This window comes from Neolamprologus brichardi, chromosome 23, assembly GCF_056152115.1.
Source record: "Neolamprologus brichardi isolate AB-2024 chromosome 23, ASM5615211v1, whole genome shotgun sequence".
Taxonomy (NCBI): Eukaryota; Metazoa; Chordata; class Actinopteri; order Cichliformes; family Cichlidae; genus Neolamprologus; species Neolamprologus brichardi.
In genome coordinates, this window is record NC_142125.1 from 14719654 (window position 1) to 14744854 (window position 25201).

At 40.8% G+C, this 25201-nt stretch overlaps 3 protein-coding genes across 5 annotated transcripts in view; 1 reads left to right on the forward strand and 2 right to left on the reverse strand.

The window, feature by feature from the left end:
- Positions 1-22413, forward strand: part of c23h1orf146 (chromosome 23 C1orf146 homolog) — a 36113-nt gene extending 13700 nt beyond the window's left edge. Inside the window, exons 6-8 of the transcript XR_004843613.2 lie at positions 21318-21447; positions 21567-21791; positions 22260-22413. The gene's annotated coding sequence lies outside the window, so the exon portion shown is untranslated. The remainder of the gene's footprint in view (positions 1-21317; positions 21448-21566; positions 21792-22259) is intronic.
- Positions 13928-17477, reverse strand: gfi1ab (growth factor independent 1A transcription repressor b). The gene is made up of 6 exons (XM_035907478.2): positions 17287-17477; positions 16584-16772; positions 15708-16087; positions 15250-15387; positions 14939-15104; positions 13928-14759 (listed from the first exon to the last, which is right to left on the reverse strand). Exons 1-6 carry the CDS (start codon positions 17396-17398, stop codon positions 14581-14583), a joined length of 1164 nt encoding a protein of 387 aa, XP_035763371.2. The 5' UTR covers positions 17399-17477; the 3' UTR covers positions 13928-14580.
- The window catches only part of evi5b (ecotropic viral integration site 5b), a 43922-nt gene continuing 38764 nt past the window's right edge, over positions 20044-25201 (reverse strand). For all 3 annotated transcript variants that reach the window (XM_006790477.3, XM_035907476.2, XM_035907477.2), the window contains one exon: positions 20044-21890. In XM_006790477.3, the coding sequence (XP_006790540.1) occupies positions 21615-21890 (276 nt within the window). In that variant the 3' untranslated portion in view covers positions 20044-21614. The remainder of the gene's footprint in view (positions 21891-25201) is intronic.

Genomic DNA, 25201 nt, shown 5'->3' on the forward strand with positions numbered 1-25201 from the left:
CATTACTATTGGAAGTGTTTTTAAATGTCTCTTAATTTGTGAAATCCCAAAACGATTTATTCATTTACCCAAATTCCTTTGATGCATGCAAGGTGTTGATGAAAAAAAAAATCAATCAAGTTTTTATTTCAGACGTATAAGTAACAAGTGTTAAAGAACAAATAAACACAAATCCATGTAAGGATCATAATCACATGGGGAAAAAACAAAAAATCTAAATGTTTAATTTCCTTTTTGACAGGAGAAAGCAAATGCTTATGAATTCCTGCCCTTTTCTAAAAGAAAAATCTATAGGTAGAAAACTGCTGGTATGCTGAGCAGTTATGGAAACATTTCAGAAGAAAAAATAGGGTCTGCCTTACTGTTGTTGTGATTTGGCGCTGTATAAATAAAAATGAATCTCTCAGGCATGTATATTTATGTATTATATATATACTATGACCAACACTGTTAGGCATGACGCTGGTTCCTTGTTCTTAATGGCAAGCTTTTATTTGCAGAATAATTATTTAATACCAAGTAACTGAGCAGTATAGTAGAGTAATAAATACAATATTTGTCTTTAAACTGTAATGCAGTTTTCATGCAAAGTGTTAATTGAAGGAAATACAAATGCCTTAAAACTGCACTGTACAGCACTACGCTGCATTCTCCTGAGCAGCTTGTCTGTAGTTAACAGTTTAGTGAGATCTCGGGGGACTGTATTTGTTCTTTGTATTGAATTGTAAATGCTTTCATTTGTACACTTTTTTGTCCTGGCTTTAAGAAAAATATTGTTTAGTAGTTTTTTGCATGAAAAATTAAAACGAAATCTCATTTAAAATCTTTAAATTTTTATCTTATGTCGACCAGGGAACATTGCAATGTGTGCACATCCTACATATATTCACATGTGAGTCAGCTGGACTCTACAGAGATATTTATAGCATGTCTAAATATCTCTGCGTCCATGTCTGTGCTCTTCCTTTTCTGATGGGTAGATTTTGATTGATATGCCAGTTACCACAAGTGACGCAGCTTTTAAACTTGCACAACACATTTCTGCCAGCTTAAGGGTACAGACGTGCCCTGTTAATGCATTATCAGGGAGTAAAAAATAACAGTATGTGTGATTTATTTATTTTATTTATTTTAATAAAACATGCTATGGTTCCTCAGGATAATCTGCTTGTCACGACTGTTTCTTTGGTGGAAATCATTTTCAGTAAGACTGTCTACACTTTGTGGATTTTCTAGAGCAGTGGAAAATGCATACAAAACAGCATGAGGTCTGTGTCTGATAACGCGATTCCAGAAAAGTTGGGGTGCTGTTCAGAAGATAGTCCAAAGGAAAACAACTGCAGATGTGCCACTTGTTCCATATGTCACAAATACACAAAGTGCCTTCATCTGACAAAACAATCAGAAAATGTACTGAGAACATATAACATGGGATTAAGTGTATTTTGCACTCAGTGTGTGCACAAAATATTTGAGGCAGGGAAAATGAGTTTCTCCGTGTTTTTAGCACTGTAGCCGTGCACTTAGTTTTTAGTGAATGTAACTCAAACATAGGGACATTGTACATTACTCAGAGACTATATTCAACCACTGATTAATACATATTTGGATTTTTGGCAGCTGGACTTAACTGTGGGATTGAATAAATTAAAACAAAACTGTGTTGTGCATGTTTGTGGATACAAATGAAGGATCAGTCAGTGTAAGACTACTCATGTGTTTTTTAGATGAATAAAATAATTGAACTCTGTGGCATCGGATCATCTTTGGAATCAACGGTACTTGTGATACCCGATCAGGTCGTTGTTAAAATTAGTAGCTACATGCTTTAAGCACTACTAAAGATCTGTTGAAGCTCATTTTATTTTTGTGACTGATGTCTCAAACCTATGAAGAACTTGATATGTTTGTGTTGGTATGGTTAATTAAATGAAATCTTGATATTGTTTTGGTCAGTACAGAGATACACGCTGGCACTTTTGTTCTTGTTTTTTCTTCCATGAATGGTGCTGTGGATGTCTGGAAGTTGAATATCTTTAGGGAGAAACGGATACCCCAGTGAACTGAGAGCTAATGGAGGTGGTGGTCTCACTAGGGAAAAACTGACCTTGGCCCCTTTTTGTAAAAGCTTTGCCTCTGTGGCAAACAATTGCAGGGAGGGGCTGTGCAGGCGCGGTCCGAGTGTGTTTAGTGAACATCTGTTTGCGCTTTGGCAAAGACTGTTGCTATAATGTCGTCCTGTCTTTTGCACATCATTCAACATGCCAGAAAGCAGCTCTGTCTACCAGTGTGCTATGAGTTGAAAGCTCCCAGGGTGAGACAAAGGCCCAGGCTGGACACCTCAGTGTTTCCTGACCTGCAGTGCCTGACTGGTATGGATCGACGCTCGGGAAGTGCAACAAATCCATATCTAGTGGACCACGCATGCAGACTTCATCACCGCCTGCTCAACCTTTTGTCAATCGGCATTTTGATGACAATTCCCAGTGTCGAGTTGTTCCCAATCAATACACACAGAGCGGACACCTTCATACACGCAGATAAATGCTGCTTGCCGGCTGTATCTCTGGGCTGTGGAGACTGACACCCTGTCTGACTCTGATCGATAAGCGGCGCGCGGTGCGGCGCACAAGCTCGGCCCTGCCCGCTCTGCTTTAACACACGGGGCTTGGTTTCCCCCGGCAGCTGGGTAAAACTGCCCAGCAACTCCCCAAGGTGGATGAATCGGAGATGTTACATGTGAACTGGCTGTCAAAATGATTTTGTCATCTCCTCTTCTCTCCGATGTTTAAAGATGCTGACACACTGTTTTTTGGGTTCCAACGTCTTGTTGAAAGTGATGGAAGCTTTTAGCCTTTTTTTTTCCTCCAAACTCCCTTTATCCATTTAAGTGTTCGCTCAAGTGTTAGAATTTCTGTTTCACCTGCCGCAGATGTCTCCTGGCACTTCCTGCCCGCTCACAGCTCCCTTTCAGGTCATCTGATTTGAACCCTTCTTTGAATTTACAGACTTTACAACTTCATTTAGAATATTTACTCTTGTTACTTGATGAAGTCTTTTAGATGCTGCTGTTATACTACTTTAAGTTCTTAGTTTCCCAATTTATTGATTTGCTGAAGCTTTTACTTTCTGCCATTTAATTTCGTTAGATTACATTAGCTTAGCCTAAAAATGAAAGTAAATGTTACCACAACTAATCAATACTCCTTTTTTATATACGTGAGAGTGGCTAACATTAGTGGGTAGATAGATCAGAGTAAGAATAAAACAGTGAGTAAAAAAGGCCAGATCAGATTCAGCTTGGGGTCATTAATGTTTCAGAGGATGCCAGAGGGAGAATGGGAGAGTCACTGCACCGCCGGGATCCATTTCCTTTGACTGTGGCTTTGTCATTTTGGATCAATCCCACCATAACCAGGCCTATTGTAAAGTGACTTGGCTCTAATGGAGTGATAGGCAACATAATGGCATCTGATTAATAATAAGGTACTGGGTTAATGTGTTTTAAAGGCAAGTGAGCCAATCATTTCTAACAGATAAATAGAACTTGCAATGGAGGACTGCAAAAACATGTTCTTGTGCAGGATTTGGCAGCAGCAGCTTGTGTTAATATAGTTACAGTGACCTCTCTTTCTCACTTCGTGTTCCCTAGCAATGGCCCAGTGGAGATCTCAGGGGTTGTGGAAGTACTTACCGTTTCCTCCTCTAAGCTGTGATCGTCACAGTGGCGTTACCCCCGCTTTGATCCTGCTGCAGTCTGACACATGACCACACAGACCCCTGAATGGGCATTAGTGCAGGCTTCAGCAAACCCAACATCTGTGCCTCCCAGCACTGCCACTGCTCAAATCATTCATTAAATCAGAACACAAAAAGTAACTTTACTTGAATGCCTCAGCATAAATATTTGATCATGGCTGAGAATAAATCTTTGTCATTTTGTTCTCCTTCCTCTGGCTGCGGGCTCCTCTTATAGATCTTCCTCGCCTCGTTCTCATTTCGCTGTTTAGATACAGGCACATGCTTGGCTTGGTCATTTGTGAAATGGATCTTATGAATTTTTTAGAAAGATTCATAGCTACAATCAGCCCTGGTTTAAGGGACGACTGTATCACAAAGTAACATCTTGTGTTGCCGTTCTCACTCACAAATCGTCCTCTGCTTGCGTAGATGATATAAGCTAATCGTTTCTGTGTTACTTTGACAGAGATGCTAAACTTTTATGTATTATAACAGATTTTAACACCTTGTTAGCATTTGGCTTGCACACTAGTAATCTGTGATTTGTTTATTTTTGCATACAACACAGTCATTCTAACAGTATTTGCTTAGTCAAGCTCTGGTTTTATTGCTCTGCATCAGTATAAACACAACAGGAAAAAATCTCAGTTATTACTAATAGATTACATGTTTGCATTTATATTTACCTAATAGTCCTACTGTGCATTGTTTTTGTTCCAGATAGCAACTCAAAGCATTTAGTGTCGAATCATTACTTGTTGGATGCATCTCTGTCACCTTTACACATCAGGGCACGGCCATTTTTTTCATTCTTCTTCCCAAAAATGCTTAAGATCTGGCATACTGGGATAGTCAGAGACTAGAAAATGCTTTGACATTTAACAACCTCAGCCTACTATGCTGTGTTTTGCGGTGTTACCAAAACAGCAAGGTGTAAACGCTACAGGGCCATCAAAGGTGACATTGGACATCGTACTCCAACCAGTCACCAGTTTTTCCGTTCATTGCTGACTGTAAGATCCAGATAATCTTTGCTTTTTCAGAGATGCTCCAGCTTAGTCGTCTGTCCGTAATAATGAGCCACCACTAAAACTACTTAGGTCTTATGCATGCCTTTTTCCCCCCACATCAATAACGTCGTCTAAGACAGCATATGTCCCAGAATATGAGGCATTTTTACAAGATTATTAACATTAATGTGTCATCAGTCACTGGCTACACCCAGTTGTTCTACATTCAACTAATTCATTTACTTCTAAAAACTAGCTGCACCAGTGCTGATGTAGTTGTGTTTGATTAAAGGGTTAAATATTTACACAAACCTGTATATTATAATAACTGAGAGAGAGCATTTGATTTATGCTTTAGCAATATGTAGGTGGTATCCAAAATGTTATGGGACTCATAATGCGGTTCATATGGTACCTTTCTATAAATAGTAGCTTAAAACGAGCAAGCCTGTGTTGTAAACAGTTGAAATATATATCTGAGAGTATCTTCTGACTGTGCATCATGGGAAATCAGTGACAAATTTGACACTGGGGTAAGAGACTATTGTCTGTTGATGTTATACTAAAGAAATCCATCAAGATTTTCGAAATGATAATCAGTGGATAAAGGGAGACCTAAAAGCATCACAGGGGAAGAGGAAGCTAGCTTGCAGGTTAGCAATCAGGTTAGACTGATGCAGAAAAAAAGATGATTTTGGCATGACTGTGAGCTGATCTTTCAGTCACAATGCAACATATTGTACTGTTGTATAGTAACTGCTGAACAGTCTTGTATTCAGCATTAACAACACTGTGGTTTAATCAGAGCTTCACAGATTGACATGGTGTGAAAGACTCTACTTACTCTACTTTTAATTTTTTAACCAATTAAAATTACAGTTTTGTGGTCCAACATTGATAATTGACAGATTTTTTAATAATCTGTCATATGAACATATTTCAATCAGCACTAAAATAAGATACTGAGGTTCATTCTCTAGTCTTAAGAACATTTTTTTCGCACAATTTAACGCACATCTTATACTGTGTAACATGCAAGGATTTGTTGCAAGTTCCTCACAGCTTTACCTTCCACCCTCCATCTCAAATTCTCAGCCACAAAAAAACCTTTTACAACTGAACACGAATATCGTGTGCACATTAAAAGGCTGCACGGCTCTGTTTCTTGTCACTTGTGTTCAGAAGATTTCTTTTTCATGTGTTTTCTTTTCCCCCAAAGACAAGAGGATCTTTTGTTATCAGAACCTTTTAACCAAAGTGGATCCTTTTAACGTCACCTTCAGGATTCATACGTTATTAGACATGACTTCAGATGAAAGACAAAACCAGGCCAATGAGGTAAACGTGTGGTGTAGCAGCAGATACAGTACAAGGACTGAACACAGCTTCGTTTTAGTACCGGTGCGGAATATGAGATCAGTTGTGTAAATCTGCCCAGAGAGGAGGGGGCTTGTGACCGAGCTGCAGCAGAGCAGCTTTTTTGTTTCTGAGTGACAGCTCACATCCAAGTAGTCTAGTGATATGCAATGCTAAATGAGCCGGATAAACATGTCTTTAAATGAGCGAACAGCTTTCCCAACCCTCCTGCCCTTTTATCAAACCAGCGGGTCCCCAACCCTCCACCCATGCACACACACCCATCCCTTCCTGACCAGCCCCCCCTTCCTCACCATCACGGCCTCACGCTGTTCAGGGCCCCAGACCCTCAACAGTGCCCAGCTAATGGAAAGCTTTCAAGGCGGCGGGAGAAAAACGTCGGCTTTCATTTGGCCTCCACCATTTCCTGATGCGAGGAGTGTGTAGGGTTTTTTTGTGTGTTTATGTGGTCGTGGCTCAGGCATCGCGTAAACACACAATCACCTAGGGACGTGCCTTTATAAACAGGCCTGGAAACTGAAAACAACAACACCGTCCACGCCCTCCACCCCCCCATCCACACGCATGCATGCACGTAAACACACACACCTGCATAAAATAAAAATGCTGGTTGCCTATTTTTATTAATTTAACACTGGTGTTAGAAATGCACGTCATAAACTCAATTTATAAACAGCTGGATAAAGTGTCTTGAAACTTAAATGATTCAATTTCTGAAATATTTCTAAAATGAACAAAGAGCTAGTGTAAAGAAGCTGGAAGAGGTGATCCAATCATCTATTTCTAGTTTTGAACAGCATGTAGTGAAGGTAAGGCCAAAGATTAATCGCAGTAATAAAGACAAAACAAAATGAAGACATGCATGCATGTTTCAGTCATTTGACCAGATTGTTTTGGAGTATTATACAGTACTGTGCAAGTTTTGAGCTACCCCTTATTTCTTTATATTTGCCACCAGTGAAAATGTGACTGTCAAGAAGGTAAAGAAACAGGGAGAAAATCCCGAGATATGCCAGATTACACTGGACTGAACTGGACTGAAAATCAGTGGCAGCAGGTCTTATGGAGCGATAAATCAAAACGTGATATGTTTGGCTCAAATCGTTATCAGTATGTACAGAGGAGGTCAGGAGAGATGCGAAAGCTTCTCTTTACCACTATTTACCATAGCAAAAGAAAAACAAGATAATCCATGCTTATTAACCATAAAATAACAACACTGCTGATCTCGCCCTGTAAAGCTACTCTCTGGTTGTAGTTTCTGACTCTCAGTCACACCGACACCGCTGACTTGAGGTACATTCCCAGGAATTCCATGCATTTTCCAATTTTTTTCAATTACATTTTTAATATTCACAATATTTATTAATTAATCAGTTTTCTTTGGTTGTTTTTTTTTTCCTTTCCTCTCCTCTCCTATCTATCAATTCCAGTGAACTAGACTGAACGAAAAGAGCATACTCACCATAAATGGTAAATGGCCTGTATTTGTATAGCTTATATAGTCCCTAAGGACCCCAAAGCGCTTTACACAACCAGTCATCCACACACTGGTGATGGCAAGCTACATTGTAGCCACAGCCACCCTGGGGCGCACTGACAGAGGCGAGGCTGCCGGACACTGGCGCCACCGGGCCCTCTGACCACCACCAGTAGGCAACGGGTGAAGTGTCTCGCCCAAGGACACAACGACCGAGACTGTCGGAGCCAGGGCTCGAACCGGCAACCTTCCGATTACAAGGCGAACTCCCAACTCTTGAGCCACGATCTTGAGTCACACGGACACTTCTTCTAACCTCTTCTACCAGTTTTGTCTGTATTTTTTCTTATTTCTGGAAATGAAAGTCTTAAAAAAGATTGCGGTAGGTTCTGTCATGGTCAGGTCTCTTCTCAAAGATGTGGCGGTTCTTTGGGTGCTGGAGATTTGGGGACGTTTGCGCATGCTTCAGCACATCACTGCACCTATTTTAGATGTTCCTAGACAAGTATAAAGGAATGAAGGGTGGATCAAAGCTTGTGTACTTTATAAAATTGGATATAATTACATTCAAATGTTGCACAATATGAGTCCTGTGTCTGATGTAGCCGTCTTCTTCGACCTATAGACTTCACTACACCAAATTTTGCATGTCTTCCCTTTATCTGCTGGCTTCTTTCTGAGGGCTGTGATTTCCTCCCACAGTTCAAAGGTGTGCATGTTAGATTGATTAGATTAGTTGTGGGTCTAAATGTAAAACCAAACCACCATACAAATGTGGCTTTGAGAGTGATTGCGTCTTGTAGCGTAGAGCGCTTTGACTGGTCAGTAAGACTAAATGAGCGTTATACACAGTCTCAGTCCATTTCCATTCTCAGAAGCTGTAAGTAAGCGTGTCTCCTTGTTCACTAACACACTGCAAAAGTCTGGAAGTGTGCCTCAGCCACGGCTGGCCTTCCACGAGGAGGAAGCTTGTTAGCCCGAAGAGGCCTGCTCTCCCTGCACATGTTCGGCCTGTCAGCTGCCTCACTGATGTCTCTTGTTATTATTTTCCTCTCATTCTGCTGCCTTTTCTTTGCGGAGTCATGAATAATTTGTGTCTACGCCTTGTTGCTTGATGACAGCTGTGCAGTTGGTTTGCAGTCTGTTTTTCAGATCAGGTGAATAATGAATAAGCCTATGCAACAAAAGAGCTGTGTTCTATATGAGCCCTGCCTCTCTTCATCTGCCCCAGCTTACTTGGCGTGTCAACCACAGGTAAGCAGGAAAGTCTCTCTGATGTTGAAACTTTCCCAAATTAAAAGTGTAAACGGAAGAAAACGGTTTAATGTGATATCTTTTAATCTCCCGTGAATTTTTCCGTGTGCGAACATCTTAATCACTGCTTTTTCACCAAAGCTTGCTGTCAGAAATCCTGCGTCTCTGTCAGCTTATCTCACCTTCGAACTCGTCAAACCTGTGTGAAATCTGCTGAACAGCGTATGAAAGCAAATACCGCATTATTATGACAATATACACAACAGGTCTGCTCACCCTCAGGGAAATAATCACGTTTGTTCTCTCTCTCTCTGTCTGTCTTCTCCCTCATAAAAAGTAAAACACCGTTCGGCAGATGTTTTCCAGATATTGTCAGCTGCGTGGGTGTGAGCTTTATATTTCTTAATCTGTGAGGTGCTTCATATAATGCTTTAATCGTTTCTTTTCTTCAGTCCCTCAGGTGACATATCACAGTTGTAAATCATTTCATGGAGATCTGGTTTTAAAAGTGGTTCCAGCTTGCTGACCTGGGGCAATGTCTCCTATATCTTTTCTTAAGCTTTATTGCAAGAGTTTTCTGCCTTTATATGGTACAAAATTAAAAGAGTGGTTATATCGAGCAGTGGTTCCCAAACCTTTTCATCTGATCAACTCCAAAGGCTTTTCAGTACTTAAGAATCCATCAACAGCAATGTAGCCCCTCAAATATGCTAATTTTAACCCATCGTAAGCATGATCTGGACCACTTTCTGCTTACCATTGGTCAATTATGGCTAGTGAACTCTCTCAGACATTTTTCTATAGTTATTGACTTACTATGTCAACCATTTGTTCCCTGTTTGTAGTTACTCCCGCATTTGACAGCTGTTCATACCGCAATCATTTATCCATGCTTTCAATTAGTAATGTAAACTTTTCTTGACATTTCTAGACTTTTTAAGCAGTTTGAATAAATTTTATGCTCATTTTTAACTCTTTTAGACAGCACTTCATCATTTGATCGATGCAATGCAATACAATGCATTCATAACATATTCCCATTTTTGCATTTCTTTCAGTTCAGGTCAGTTACATTTTGCTAATATAGGACAAACTCACAACACCAGTCAATTCAAAGGTCGTTATAACGTAATGCGAAGATCCTACAATAATACAGAGCAAACCGCAACAATCAGACGACCCCCTGTGAGCAAGCACTATGAACAAGAAACAGCGGGAAGGAAAAACTCTCTTTTAACAGGAAGAAACTTCCGAGGAAAGCTTTAATTCTAATCTTAAAGGTAGAGAGGGTGTCTGTCTCCCATATCCAAACTGGTTGATCGTTCCACAGATGAGGGGCCTGAAAGCTTCGCCCTCTATTCTACTTTAAGAAACTCTAGGAAACACAAGTAAGCCTGCAGACTGAGAGTGAAGTGCTCTAATCATGTGATACTATGAAGTCTTTAAGATAATATGGGGCCTGATTATTCAAGACTTTGGATGTGAGGAGAAGAATTTTAAGGACTTGATTCTGGATTTAACAAGGAGACAATGAAAATTAGAAGAAAAGAAGCTTATATAGGAGAAATATGTGCTTCTTTTCTAGTCCCTGTCAGTAGTCTTGCGGCAGCATTCTGGATCAACTGAAGCATTTTAGAACAACATAGTCTACGGCCTACAATTAAGAACTAGTTTTTCTGCATCACTCTGAGACAGAATGCTTCTGATTTTAGCAATAATATGTAAATGTAGGAAAGCAGTCCTACATATTTGTATAAAATGACCATTGAAGGACATATCCTGGCCAAGGTAATGCCATCCACAGTATCTTGTTAGACACCATGTTTCTAAGGTTTTGGGGGCCGAGTGCAATAACCTCAGATTATCTGAAATTAGAAGCAGGAAATTAGAGTTCATCCAGGACTTTAGTCCTTTAGTGTGTGTCATCCGGCATCTACATAGCAGTGAAAATGTATGCCATGCCTTCGAATGATACTGACTAAAGGAAGCATGTATAATGTGAACAGAATAGGTCCTAGCACGGAACTCTGTGGAACTCCATAATTAGCCTTAGTGTGTGAAGAGGCCTCTCCAGTTATTTTAACAAATTAGAAACTAGATATAATTCAAACTGCAGCAGCGCAGTACCTTTAATACCTACAGTGTGTTCTAATCTCTGTAGTAAGATATTGTGGTAAACAGTACCAAACGCTGCACTGCGGTCTAGCACTACAAGAACAGAAAGGAGTCCACTGTCAGAGGTCATGAAAAGATCATTTGTAACCTTCACTAAAGCTGTTTCTGTACTGTGATGAATTCTGAAACCTGACTAAAACTCTTCAAATAAATCATTCCTCTGCAGACAATCCATTAGCTGTCTACTTTTTCAAGAATTTTAGAAATAAAAGGACGGTTGGAGATTGGCCGGTAATTATCTAAAACAGTTGAGTCAGTTGATGGTCAGTTTTTGAGTAATGGTTTATGGTAACTTCACCTTAAAGGCCTGTTGGACGTACATTAATATTAATCTTAAATTGATCATATTTAAGATTGCCGCATTATTAAATGGTAAGACCTTTTTGTGCAAGCTTGTAGGAATGGAGTCTATTAGACACATTGATGGTTTAGAGGAAGTACAGCTATATTTCCTCAGTGTACCCAGCGGTTCACATTTTGTTTATTCAGACATGTAGAGAAACTGCCTGTCAACCACCGCACTCAGTTTGGGTAAATCAGAGCTTTCATTATGAAGTTATGGGAGTTCGGGTGTAGCATGTCCCATACAACTTGGCTTTACTTTGAAGTTTTTTCATGTATTGATTGTGCAATAATATCTATATACTTGACCTCCTTTCAGTAGATTATTTTTATACAAAAATAATTTTTGTATAAGGGGGGGGGGGGGGGTCATCTATCCCATAATACCCCAAATATCCCATAATACTAGCTAATAATTTGATTACATTTTTAATGTCTGTTTTTTCAGACATTAAAAATCGAAAAAAGAAAAAAAAATCAAACACCCAAGTCTCTCTCCCATCTTTTATTATTCATGTATAATCTCAGATTAATAATAGATCATCCAAGACCACACAAACCCAGACCTTGAACTTTCTAATTGCACAACTATGTCTGTCAGAAAAAATTAATCCAGCCATACCTCTGCATGCTGTGTGGCTGCGTGCACAGATGAGTGCATGTTTATCCACCGTGTGCACTTATGGTCCAAAATGCAGGCCTCAGACTGCAATGCTCTGATTATTCGCCCACTCAAATCAATCGAGCCGTCTCCTATTCATATTTGATATGCCTTTAGGCAGTGGGATAAAGTTTAAAAGAAAAATCTAGCCACGCACTTGGAGGAAATCTGGTCAGCCTATTGGCTCGTTTGAAGATTTTTGTTTGAGAAGCTTCACTCTGAGATTGCGCTTGAAGAGCATCTCTCAAAGGGACTCGTCATAAAGCACTCTATGAGGTAAAAAAACAAACAAAACCATCCATCATAAGTGAGCTAGGTTGTTCAGTTGCTTAAACAGTTATGAGAGGAGCTCAATGTCATAAGTTCAGCTGAAGTCGACCTGCTCTGCCCAGCAGTGAAACGTCCCACCTGAGAGAACCTGCTTGCTTGCTTACTTCAAAGGTGAGGTTGGCGGCTCGGGGCTCTCTGAGTGTTAAAGGCACTGGCATCAGGCATCAGGAAATTCCCCTGTCACCAGATTCAACCTCATTCAGTCTGAACAAAAAGTGCACTCCTTTCAAGCAGCGTAACCTCTTATTTCCTTTATAGACTTATTTTAAAGGAGCTTCAGTTTTGAAGTCTTTTCAAAACTGAAGCTTTTTATTCAACTTGAAATGTGTGGTTGCTGCATATAAAATGCATTTTCGTTTGAAAAGAATAAACGGCGCGAGTCTCTCTGCCATGTAGCTGTAATGTGCACAGCTCCACTAAATCTTGCTTTAAATGAGCATGCCTGTTCCTGTTCTCCTTTAGTCTGTTCATCCCGGGCTTTAAAATATTCAGTATTTTCGCAGGCCTGGATGTTGTACGATTTTGAGGCAAGTGAGGCATAGAAAATCCTTGTGAGTCAGTGATTTCAATCAATGTTGAGTGAAAACGACAAAGTGATTGTTCCTCTTTCCGCCTCTTTTGTGTCGGAGGTTAAAAGATAAGAGTTTGGAAGAATCTGTACATTAATAAGGCGACTGTTTATAAGCTCACCTAACCAGTTATGAGAGGTATTTTCACAGTATTAAACTGATTCTATCTATGGAAATAGTCTCTAGGACAGGGATACCACCTGTTTCTTATTTCCAGGGAGCGTTTTTGTTTATCAGATTAAACCCTTTAATCTATTGTTTATGTAGCAGTACAGAAACTTTGACAGGGTGCTTCCCAACTCTCGTTTTTCCCAGGATCACAGCTGCCACATGTGATATCTTTTCTGCCAAAGCTCGTTTTTTTCCTCCCCCCCAAATATCAGCCATGAGGGTAAAACGCATTTGGTTAACGGTTAAATCAGCTCATACTGTTTAAGGTCCAAACAAATGTCTGCAGTGGTCAAAACAAACAGTAGCCTCTGGGCAATCACACAATCACGGCAGCAAGATGGCTCAACGTCCTGGCGCCTTTGTTTTAAAGTTTACACTCTGGAACGTAAAGCTGTTATTCGATTAGATCATAGTTTTATTTCTCTCTCTCCCTCTGTGTGTGTGTGTGTGTGTGTGTGTGTGTGTGTGTGTGTGTGTGTGTGTGTGTGTGTGTGTGTGTGTGTGTGTGTGTGTGTGTGTGTGTTCGATCGAGAAAAAATCTGAAATAACTGTTGCTAATGACCTTAAATCTACCGACACGTCTGCTGACAACAGTGAGAAAAAGACGCACTGTGGAATTTTTTCAAACTTAGGTGATGAAACCCGACCTTTACTTTAATGTAATCTGTTTTATTTTTATGCACGCTTTTTCCGTTCCGTCTCTGTTTTCGTTTGGAAAAACTTAACTCATCCATATTTTTAACTGCGTTGAAATTTTGATAATAATAATAATCATTTTAAAACATCAACAAGAAACTGGAATACATATTTGAAGAGAAGTAATATTTATTTGTAAACGATAGAAGTTTAAATTTGACAAGAAAATGTGCAAAATAGACCAAAGATACCAGCTTGGTAATGGAAGCGATTATTAAATCAGACAGTGGAAGGAGGCTGTTTTGCCAGCATCGCTGTAGCTGACAACAAAATCCTACGTCTGTTCTTTTGGAGAAGCGCAGATTTGCATCTGTTTCTTTATGGCTCTGCCAATCCTGTTATTGAAGTGTGACTTCTAATATGTTGGGCTTAAGACACAGACAATTTTATTATTATTGTTATTATTATCGCGCTTACAAGTCATGTATTTTAAAGTCCACAGCTTATCTCTGGTTTTTTGAACATGTTACATTCTGCAGCAGGCTGGTCTCGTTAGTGTTGCTCGTCTTCGCACTGCAAAAAGTCGCCCGTTAAACGTTTTTTTCCCTTATAAAATAAATAAAAACACCATCTGTCGTTGTTAAATATAGGTTCAATGCACGTTTAACAAGCTAAATGAGAGTCAGGGTCGATCTTGATCCGAAAAATGTCCTCAAGGTGGATGGCAGAAGAAGGAAAAGTCGAAAATACCGGATGTCTAAAAACGACTTCCTAGGAATGAGCAAATGATTGCTCTGAAGTCAGATTAGATTGACTCCATGGTGCCGTGTCAGTTCATTTCAGTCCGTGCTGCGTCTCCTTGTGTCTCCTCAGATCCACCTTTCTCTGGAAACCTTTGCCGCAGAGGTCGCAGCCGAAAGGTTTGTATCCGGTGTGTTTCCTGCTGTGCGTAATGAGGTTGGAGCTCTGGCTGAACGCCTTCCCGCACACCTGGCATTTGTGTGGCTTTTCACCTGAAAGAGAAAAAAAAGAAAAATACATTTGATTTAGGGTTTAAAAATATATATATAATAAAAATAAACGAGAGGTATAGATTTTGCTGCTTAAAAATTGGATTTTGCGCACAGATCTTTTACCTCGGTTACAGAACAATCAAAATAACAAATGTAGTTTCGTCCCTTTCTTCGCTCACCTGTGTGGATGAAGGTGTGTTTCTTCATGTCCGACTTCTGATGGAACCTTTTGCCGCAGTACTGGCATGGGTAAGGCCGCGTGTCGGAGTGGATAAGCAGGTGAGTCGACAGAGTTGACGACCGCTTGAAACTTTTACCGCATATTTTGCAGTCGAAACTTCTTTCCTGAAACGTGAGCAGAGGCCTTTTTTAGTCACATTTTCGAGTCAGCGCATCCACGCTTGACAGGAAGGCGGGTTGACAGCAAGATGTGAATCCAAAAAAAGAAAAGGGTGCAAACTGCATTTTGTGGTTTGAGGTGTGAAGATACCTGAGAGTGCACGGCCTTGTGTTGTTCCAGGCTCACTGCGTGTCCGAAAGTTTTGCCGCAGATTTCGCACGCAAATGGCCGGGTCCCGCTGTGTGATCTGCGGACGTGCACTTCTAAACCGTGGGGAGTGGAAAACACCTGAGAACAACAATGAATTGACGATAAGAACGTTTTAAAATTTGCAATAAATCATCGAAGAAAAAAACAAAAATTCGATTCTGTGTAACTGGAGAGTCAATTGTTTGTGTTTTGTTCCACCTATAGAGAGGTCAGAGGTCAGCCAAAAGACAGCAGCTGCAGTGAGTCTTTGCTTGGGGCCAAGTTGAGCGGAAATCAAATTATCCCGAGTTTTTATATTATTGGTGTTTTCTTACAAACATGCATGCATTTTATAGAAGACACTATATTAGACTGGACTACATGAAATCACAGCTCTCTTCGTTGCTCTCTGTCCTCACCTTACTGCACTTGACGCACTTGTAAGCCCCATTGATGATGAGGCTAGAGCACAGCAGATCAGACTGCGCGTTCACGTCGTGGGTTTTTCCGTGCAGGCCTGCCTCAGGAAACAGCAGAGCAGCAGCGTGCCTCCTGTAGTTACCATAGGTCTCCTCTCCCAGAGCTCGGTCTGCATACAGGGCAGGATGGGTGCTTCTGTCTCCGTAGAAGCCCATCGCAGCCGGGCCTCTTTCTACCTCCATTCCCGTATGGAGGCTTGGCTGCACCAGCGGCCTCAGCTCCGGCCTGGGATAGCTGCTGCTCCAGGCGTACGGCCGGAATGGAACGGTGAAGGGCTGAGTCTCGTCCACCAGGGGAGAAAGAGATTTCTCCGAATCAGCTGGAGAGGGGAACAGATAAAAATTTAATGAAAGCAGTGAAGTGACCGAAGAGGAGCACTTCCAGGGATCTACGGGGCCTCAGAGGAATCATTGAGGGGAAAACTTATTTCAGATTCCCCAAGTGATGATTTGTGGTTGAGTCCGATTAAAATTAAATTAGATTAGATGATATATGCTCTGATTTATTATAAAAACTGAAAACGTATTTGTGTGAAGAATAACTTCAATAGATCATTTAAAACAATCTCAGAAAATGATTAAAACAGCAAAATATGTAAACTATCACAAAGGCCTGTTTTGTTTATTTAGTTTGCCGAAACGAACATTTTATTGTATGTTTTCTAAACCATGGTGGAAAAAATACAAATCAAAGTCTGCATTGGATCTGTGCGTCCTGGACGCTTTACAGTTTCCGCTCTGGGTCTTTCATGTGTACATGAAATGTAATCTATTGCAGGATCATCAGTATGTGTGTATGTGTGTGTCTGTGTCTACCTGGCGAGGCGGAGGGAGAGGGAGGCCTCCAGAAGTCCTCGTAGTCCGGGGAGCGAGGGCACAGGCTGTCGGCACAGCTCAGCGGAGACTTGGGGGAGAAATCTGCAGCGTCGCCCAGGTGGGAGTCCGGAGACAGGTCGTACCTGCCCACCGACATATCCGTGTCTTCTTCTGGGAGTTTATCTCCCTCTGAGAAGCACAAAACAAATGACAAATGACCGGTGACTCAATTAAAGCCATTCTTATGTTGTTTTTAAAGGGCTGATAAATAACGTCGATGGTCGCCAGTTCGGTAATTTGTCAAAACAAAACTGGATTTTTGGTGGACAAAATTAGTCAGAGATAACGTCAATTTTTCTTGTGGTAATAGTGTTAATATATGATATGGTATAACAATAAAAAATAGTGTTGTAATATGTAATAAAACTCTGTGAATAACCCGAGATATTTAAATACATGCATTTAACCAAAAGAACAGTTTCAGAATTGAATATAAAACACTACAATGACTCTTAACTGTAAAGTGCTTTTCTTTTAAAGCATTATTCATCCTACAAATTAATGGCAAGTGTTGCGATCAAAACTGTATTTTACTTTTGAAAAATACCCCTCATCCCGTCAGATTATATCAATATCAAATACAGCATTGAAAGTGTCATCTGACAAAGAGGGGGATATTGAAGAAAAGCCTCCTTTTGCATACCCGAGCATATGTGCGCCAGTATCGTATCCAGCTTGTTGTAGTCATCCTCAAAACTTCGGGGTTGGTGATAACTGTGCGCCTTTTTACTCTTCACCAAGAAGGAGCGGGGCATCTCTGAAGCGGAACAGAACAAGTCAGTGACAATAATCCAGCTGTTAGAAAGCAGTCCTCCTGCGCCCGAGGCCGCTCGCTCCAAGATTTGACATCTACTGGTGTGGTGATGTTGCTCCCAAGTGCTTTAAGAGGTTTCAACCTGACAAGGGAGCATGCGCGGACTGTCGGTCACGCCTGCCAGGTGTCGTCGGACAGGTGTCGAGGCTGCTCGCCACAGCTCAGTGCGCTGTAAAAAATATCCGCCTGCAGTGTTTTAGTCAGAGCAGTGCGGGGCAGGCTGTAGGAAAACTGTCTGCAGCGGGGGCGACGTCGTCTTGCATCTAAGGCAAACGGACTCATTTCAGAACCCGACAGTGGTTTCCTTTCTTACAAGAAACGCAGGTGGAATGAAGAAGAGAAAAGTTTATTTATTGTTTAAAAGTACAACTTGGGACGATAAGTCTATGAGACACTTTTTGCAGTGTTTAACTTTTTCACAGCTTGGGGCTGCCGAAGTTCTCGCAGACTGCAGCTCGTGTCTCCCATGGAGCCCGTGGCAGTCGGGAGAGGTGATACAGGCTTTATCGGCGCCTTTCTCAATCTTTAAAGGGGGCAGGGGGAGAGGAAACGGGGAGACACACCCCAGGGTGCCTTGCTGGGGAGCTTGAAGTAGCACGTCGTGGTAAAATAAAGGGGTGGGAGAAACTTTGAACCGGCGGGGTAGTCTTATTATTCTTATAGGCTGCAATTAAAATTTGACCAAACGCTGCGGGTTTGCCAAGAGTGTCTCTGGTTGAGTTCAGCCAATAAAACGCTAGAGGAAAAATAATTCATTGAGAATAAATCCTCACATGAAAACGCACCGCAGTGTCTCTCTGATCAAAACTCACTCCTGGCTCCACACAGGACAAAGTGTTGTCCCGGTCTGGTGGTCACTTGAGCCCATAAACTGTTATTATGTGACAAACACTCTCCGTCCTAACGCCTGCGGTGACCGTTTCACATTACCCCGAGAGGAAGAAGCAAATAACGGAGACAGTTTGTTTTCTGTTCGCACAGGTTGAAGATTAGAGCGTCATTACGCGCTGATCAATAAGACGGAGTCGTGCGTCCTGGTGCCTTTCATCCACTGCAGGTGTAATAAAACAGTTTTGAGACGGCATTGAAGTGAAAGTGTGATCAAAAACCTGCATTCGTTTGCAGTAAATACAGGTGGCTATCAGGCCATGTTTGCGCTTTAAAGTTTTACTGTTTGTGGCTTGAGACGCTTGAATTGCCATGGAGCCGAAGTTCACACATGCGCATTTTGGATGACTTTTCATTTCATTGCGTTTCTTTACTTAATATTTTAATATATCACCAGGTAACCGTTAGCAAATCCGCTCCGGTCAAATCCTCCACGCCTGTGAAGGTGCGAAGTTTCCTCCAAATCAGACAACTGGACGCCCAAAAAGGTTTCAGACCGTTTACACGGCTTTGGCACCAACATGTCAGTGAATGCATTTATAATGTCGGCCACATGCAAACCGTTATCAGTAAATAAAGGACAGGAAATTAAAGGACCACATGTCCCAGCTCGATTAGACGCATCACGGCATCCGGATACAGTTTTTTGGAGAAGATATGAAGCTCGAACCGATAAAAGCAGCTGCAGCAGGGCCTGCTGCCCGATAGGCAGACGGTTTCTTAACTGTAGCATCATGCCATCACAATTAAATACACGCACATAATAATAATAATGATGATATTAATAATATAATAAATACATTTAGGCGTTTGATGCCGCTTTTACGCAGGATGTTAGAACTTCGCGGTTTGAAACTAGATTTGATTTGATATGCGGTTGTTTATAACCGCACAATTAATTAACTCCGTCATTATTTCTGCAGTATTCAAATATTTTCTTCTCTCCGTTGAAATTCAGCTTTAAAACGCCTCTACATGTGAACTCACCAAATGATTCACGCCTCCCACACTGCGCCACTGTATCGCGCTCTCCTTATAGTAAACATTTCGGGACGCACGTTTAAATCTGCTCGAATATTTGCAAAGGTCAATCAAAGAAAAAGAAATCAATAAAATACATAAAATCAGCTGTATTCACACACCCGTGTCTGCGCAGGAGTACTGCTGTTTAGGTTGTGCTAAACTCGGGTATTATTAATAATAAATCCGAATTTTGAGATTAAAATTGAAATGATTAAAATAGAATTGATGTGGCTGTAACATATGGCACCCGCTATTGAAATAAGCGACCTTCCACTGCGCCACGTAAAAAAAAAAAATCGCAAACCTTACAAGTCAACGCAAGTTCTAAAAATCTGAGCTTACATCACTAACAGACTGGCCTCAGCGTCCAACACAAACTCATCATCAGCATTTTGTGGGGGGAAAAAAGCCAAAAACACAAACCTGGTAAATGTTTCAGTGCCCGAAGAGAGATGCTCTTTTTAAAATGCGGTTTTCTGCATGAAATGATTAGTAGTTGAGGCTCAACTTTGAAAACCGCGAGAAAAATCACTTCCTGAAACAGTCAATCTAAGCTAAGAATCTTCAGAGGAAGGCAGCGCTGAGACTAAACATCCCACATGTGCTGTTCAGCCTGCACGAGGAGACTCTGGTTAGAGGTTTGCAGCCACCATTACAAGACAGACCAGGCCAGGAGTTTATCAAACAATTTTATTGTGAATTCATCCCTTTCGCTCTCTCTCTCTCACACACACACACACATATATATTTAACAATCTCATTTAGTTTGCAGAGTGTGCTTGACTGCATCATAGTGTGTCCATACTGCACTGCAGACTCAAAAAAAGTGCCATTAGGTGTTCCTCTTCTATTCCATCATCAAAGAGACATTAACATCATCATCACCTGCTCAAAGTCAGAATCTTTGCTGGTTCCTGGAGACCGCGGCTGCCTCGATTCATACAGAAGTTAGTGTTCAGACATTCAGAGAAATTCACTTTTACACATCCAGGTCATGAAATGGAGTGGCTTGTAGATCCAGAACATAGGCCTCGCTTTGGTAACACTTTGCCGGTCCCGATTAGTTTCCGTGTTGTGTTGTTAAGTGTTGCTTTATCTCGGCTTCATCTCCTGGCCAAAGTTCTCTCAGACTGTCATCAATTCCGTGCAAATTAGTGACACTCAGAACATATGAGAGGCATCATCCAGCTTTGAGTCATCGGTAGATGCATTATGCACTGAAGTGATTCGCCTTTTACCTCATCGTGAAAGTGCGATCGTGATGCTTTCAGAGAACTTGGTAAAACAGCAACAGTAGCTAAGAAATAAACCTGTCCCCATCTGCACTTATTAACATGCTGGCTGCTTTAAGAACGGAGAGTTCAAAAGCATCTAAAGAGGGCTGACTAGTTATTCTACCAGGAATTCACCTCCCTCGTCTCAAAAGCAGGATTTGTTATTTGTGTTAAACTACATTATATGTCCCTTTACTCTCAAATGTACAGCATATTCTAAACACCAGATATGCATTTTCAAGTTCAAAAGGAAGTGGGGGGAAACAAACAACATGATACACATTTACATATCTACATGTACGCAATGTCACTTTGACCTTGAAAGGCATGCGGCATGAGCTAAGGCCAAAGAAAGTCATCGAGTCGTCGCTGGCTGATACAAGCAAGTTTGATACCAGGCTCTGATGAAGCTCTTCAAGACATTAGAAATATAGATATTTATACATGCGCACGCACGGCACTCATACAAATCTGCCTCTGCATGATGGACACTTAGTAGTAACGGCATCAATGCATTTCTGATGTTCATTTATAAAAAGCTTTAAAATATAAAAACATGAAGTGTGTAATATAGAGTAAAACGTTTTTATTGCACAGTCTCTTTTTCTGTGTTGTACCTAGAAGAAGCGGTCAGGAGTGACATACTGGGATCTCCCTTCTCCTCCTCTTTGTCAGGTCTCTGTGGCCCAGTAGAGTCTGAGACGCTCCACGTGATTTGAGCCTCTACTGAGGTTCAGGCTGAGCTTCTGGCTTTACTCACAAAATGCCCCCAAAACAACAACAAGAAAAAAACTGCAAAAGGAAGGTAAAGAAAACTAAATCCACGTGTGATTCTCAGGATATCAAATGATGATGATGCATTTCTTTCTTCAAGTTCAGGAGTCTCCTCTGAAATGGTTTGCTGGATGACCCTCTCTTCCACAGTTAGTGCTGACAGCCTGCGTCTCCACTTCAGCAGCCGGCGGGCGCCGCTCACACGGAGGTGGTCTTGTGGCTGCTGCTCTGAGGAACAGAGATCCGCAGGGCCTCTCCGTCTTCCTCCTCCTCATCGCTGTCGGTGTCCTCGAGTTTGGGGTGTAGTTTGATACGGCTCCTCTGCTGGGGGACCTGCAGGGGGGAGACCTTGACCCCATCGTCGTCCGAAGACTGGTAAGACTCATCATCCGCCCTGTAGTGGTTGACAATATGGATCCCATCAAAAGTGGGCTGATTGGCCAAGCGCCCCCTCTGTCCTTTTAAGCAGCGAATCTGTGAAGGCAAACAGTGAAGAGTCAGGAGCCACACAATCTCCTACAGATCAGACTTCTGTGCCTGAAGGCAGCTGCATGAACACCAAACCTCTTGAAAATATTACAGCTAACATATTATGCTTTTCCTTATTTTCTGTCATAAATACACTGTTACAGTGGTGGATGCACACATTAGATATAGCCAAAGTTTCAAAAAATTAGTTAATAAGTTATCCCAGTAAGCCAAAAGCTCCAGACTCTACACACCTGATTTTTGACCAGGGGGCTCTACAGGATGTCAGAGACAGTGGATATCCTGACATTGTCACATGTGTGATCACGCTCAAGAGAAAACTGGCTTAAAGGAATCTCAAACTGCTTGTTACAGATGCTATATGACCTGAGGTGCTGTGCTAAGGCCTGGATCACCTCCCTGAGATCCCCTGCTCCAATATCGTCGTGGACCAGCTCTATTTTTGCTTCACTGTCTTGTGTCTCTGAAGCAGGTTTAAGTGTGAATGATTAAAATGGGTATAGTTGTATAGACAGCTCACTAATTTATTTATTTTCTTGGTTGCTGTTATTGTACTCAGAAGGAAAGAGGGAGGAAGAAAGTCTTGGTCAAACCTTCTTTTAGCCAGGTGCAGGAAATATAGAGAGCGGATATCTAGTTTAGCACTTCCTGTCCTCTCCGCTGTTCATTGTTTACTAATAAAGAGAAATTTAAGACAGTCTTCGGATTGAATTTCAACAAATGTGTTTCCTGTGGCCAGTTTTACTTAATAGTAGTGCGACTTATCAGAAAGTTTACAGAATCATTTTTCCCTTGCCCTTTGATTCTACAGAGTGATATGTTTTAACGCAGCTGAATTCACAACATAATCATATCCACATTTTTTCTGTTAGTGTCCAAGTAGCGCTGCTACAGAAAAAAAAAAAAGCAGCCAAGCTGTGACGCTAATGTTTAAAATGAATAACGACAGAGAAATATGAACTCTTGCACGGCTTCCTGGACAACATGTGACTGCTTGCAACTCAGTGAGATAACAAAAACTTGACACATGTGATATGAACAAACCGTCAGTGGGAGCTGGTGACATTTTACCAGAAACACTGAAACAAATAAGATGAGATGTCCTCTACAATTTCAACATGCAGGCACCAGTTCAACCAAAAATAAAAACAAAAGGGAACAACGCAATAAAATCAGAGCCATACTACACACCAAGAGTATACAACTGGTGAGTGTCGTGTTTGTATAATTAGCAGACATGAAATAAATATTTTTACAGCACTCACACAGAGGAAGACAAGTTGTCTCTTTTAAATTTGTAGTAAAAGCTTTTATTCACACATCTCAATACAAAATTATATAGAGATTTAGAAATGTCACCGTCCAATTCACAAAGCCTATATGCTGTCTTTGCTTCAATCTCTGATGAGTTTATTGAATGTGTGCACGAATGTGCTTTATAATCTCAACACTTAAAGTCAATGTGTAGTATGGATTTGGGACAAAGAGTCATATAATTAAGTTCCATTTAAGACTGCATGGTAGCAGGAAGCACCTTAAACCATGTTAACAGTTTAAGGTGCTTCCAGAGCTTCAAGGCAAAGGAAAAGTGTCTGAGACTGGAGGATTTTTTTTTTCTATCGGAAAACAAAATACCTGGTAAGGAACTTTTTGCACTGACTGTATATAAAAGATGGCTATAGCCAATCTGGCTTTCATCCATTAATTTTTTAGACTTGCATTGCTGCACTTTTTTTTAAAAGTTAGAAATATATTTAGATGATAGAGCGCAACGTTATAAGCTAATGCTATCCAGGTTAGTTAGAAATAGGGCTGCCACGATTAGTCGACCAGTCACGATTACGTCGACTATTAAAATCGTCGACGCGTCGTTTGAAGCTTTGTAAGATCCCAAAAGACGCAGCAATAAGTAGTAGTATTTAAGAGTGTAATAACGGACTGAAACAGAAGATGGCAGCACTGCATGTACAAGAATGCCAGATGCCGTTAAACCCCGAAGAAGAAGTAGCTGTGTCCCCGAATTAATAGCGCAGCCCAGCTCAGTTTCCAACAATGCCGGCAGCTAGTTAGTTTTAATATTACTCTTATTATTCTTTCTGGGTCACAAAATAAACGTTTGACATATTTTCAGGCGAAAATGTAACTGTGTAAACCTCAAATATCTGCTCAGTTTATCAAGACACCACATATTTTCAAAAGCGCTCCAACGTTTTCGGAGACGTCTGCCAGCTCGATAGCTAGCCGGGGTTTAAGGCTCACTAGAGCCCGTGAGAACACCGGACTCCCGGCAGATCGTTTTCAAGCCCACCGCTGTCTTTAGCTACTCAGGTTAAACATATATAAGTCACTTAGATAACTTAAAAATGTTATTGTTTGTCTTTTTTTAGTATTTTATTTGTTCCTGAGTAAATCGGTTTGGCTGACATTAAAGTTATAGTTTTTACACAGCTGAATAAACGTCAAGCAGACAACTGATCATCAGAAGTGTGAGATGCTCGAGAATATACTCCGGTGTCCCGTTATATTTTAGATAACAAGGAGTTTATTAAACTTCACCGAAACAATCTGCAAATTTCATTAAAATTTAATAAAACTATCATCTTGTCATTATTTTTAGTTAGCATATACCTTAAACACTTAAAGCTGTAAGCTAATGATAGTTATATAAGAGCAGTTGCATGCTGGTGTAATAAGCTGTAAGTTTTACGTCCAATGGATGCATGATCTGATTAGTCGACTAATCGCAAAAATAATCGTTTTATTGTTTTTAATGAAGTGCTGTCCGAGGATCAAAGATCACAGCATCCAGTTCTTGGCCTTTTCTGCACACAGAGATTTCTCTAGATTCTCTGACATTATGTACTTAGATGATGAGATATTCAAAGCAATCAAAAGCATACATTATTTTGAAACTGTTGCTGAATTTGTAGACTCCGTTTATAAACCTTGCCACTCTAAGATGCTCTTTTTATACTAATTCACGTTACCGACCTTAATTAACCTAATTAGTTCCAAGATATTCTTTTGTTTCTCCTGTCCCAACTTTTCTCTTACATCCAATTCAAAATCAGCAAATAATTTTCATGTCTCAGTTGAGATTTGCAAATCACTGCATTCTGTTTTTATTCACACTTTGCAGAGTCCCAACTATTTTGGAATTGTGTTTGTATTTTCTCCGATTATCTTTCAGTTATAAGTTCTAAAAGGGCCTACATATGCACTAATTTTAAATTTGTTTTGAACAATGTATTTTCAGTTAACGTCCCCACCTCCAGTTTACAGCCGTGCACGGCTGC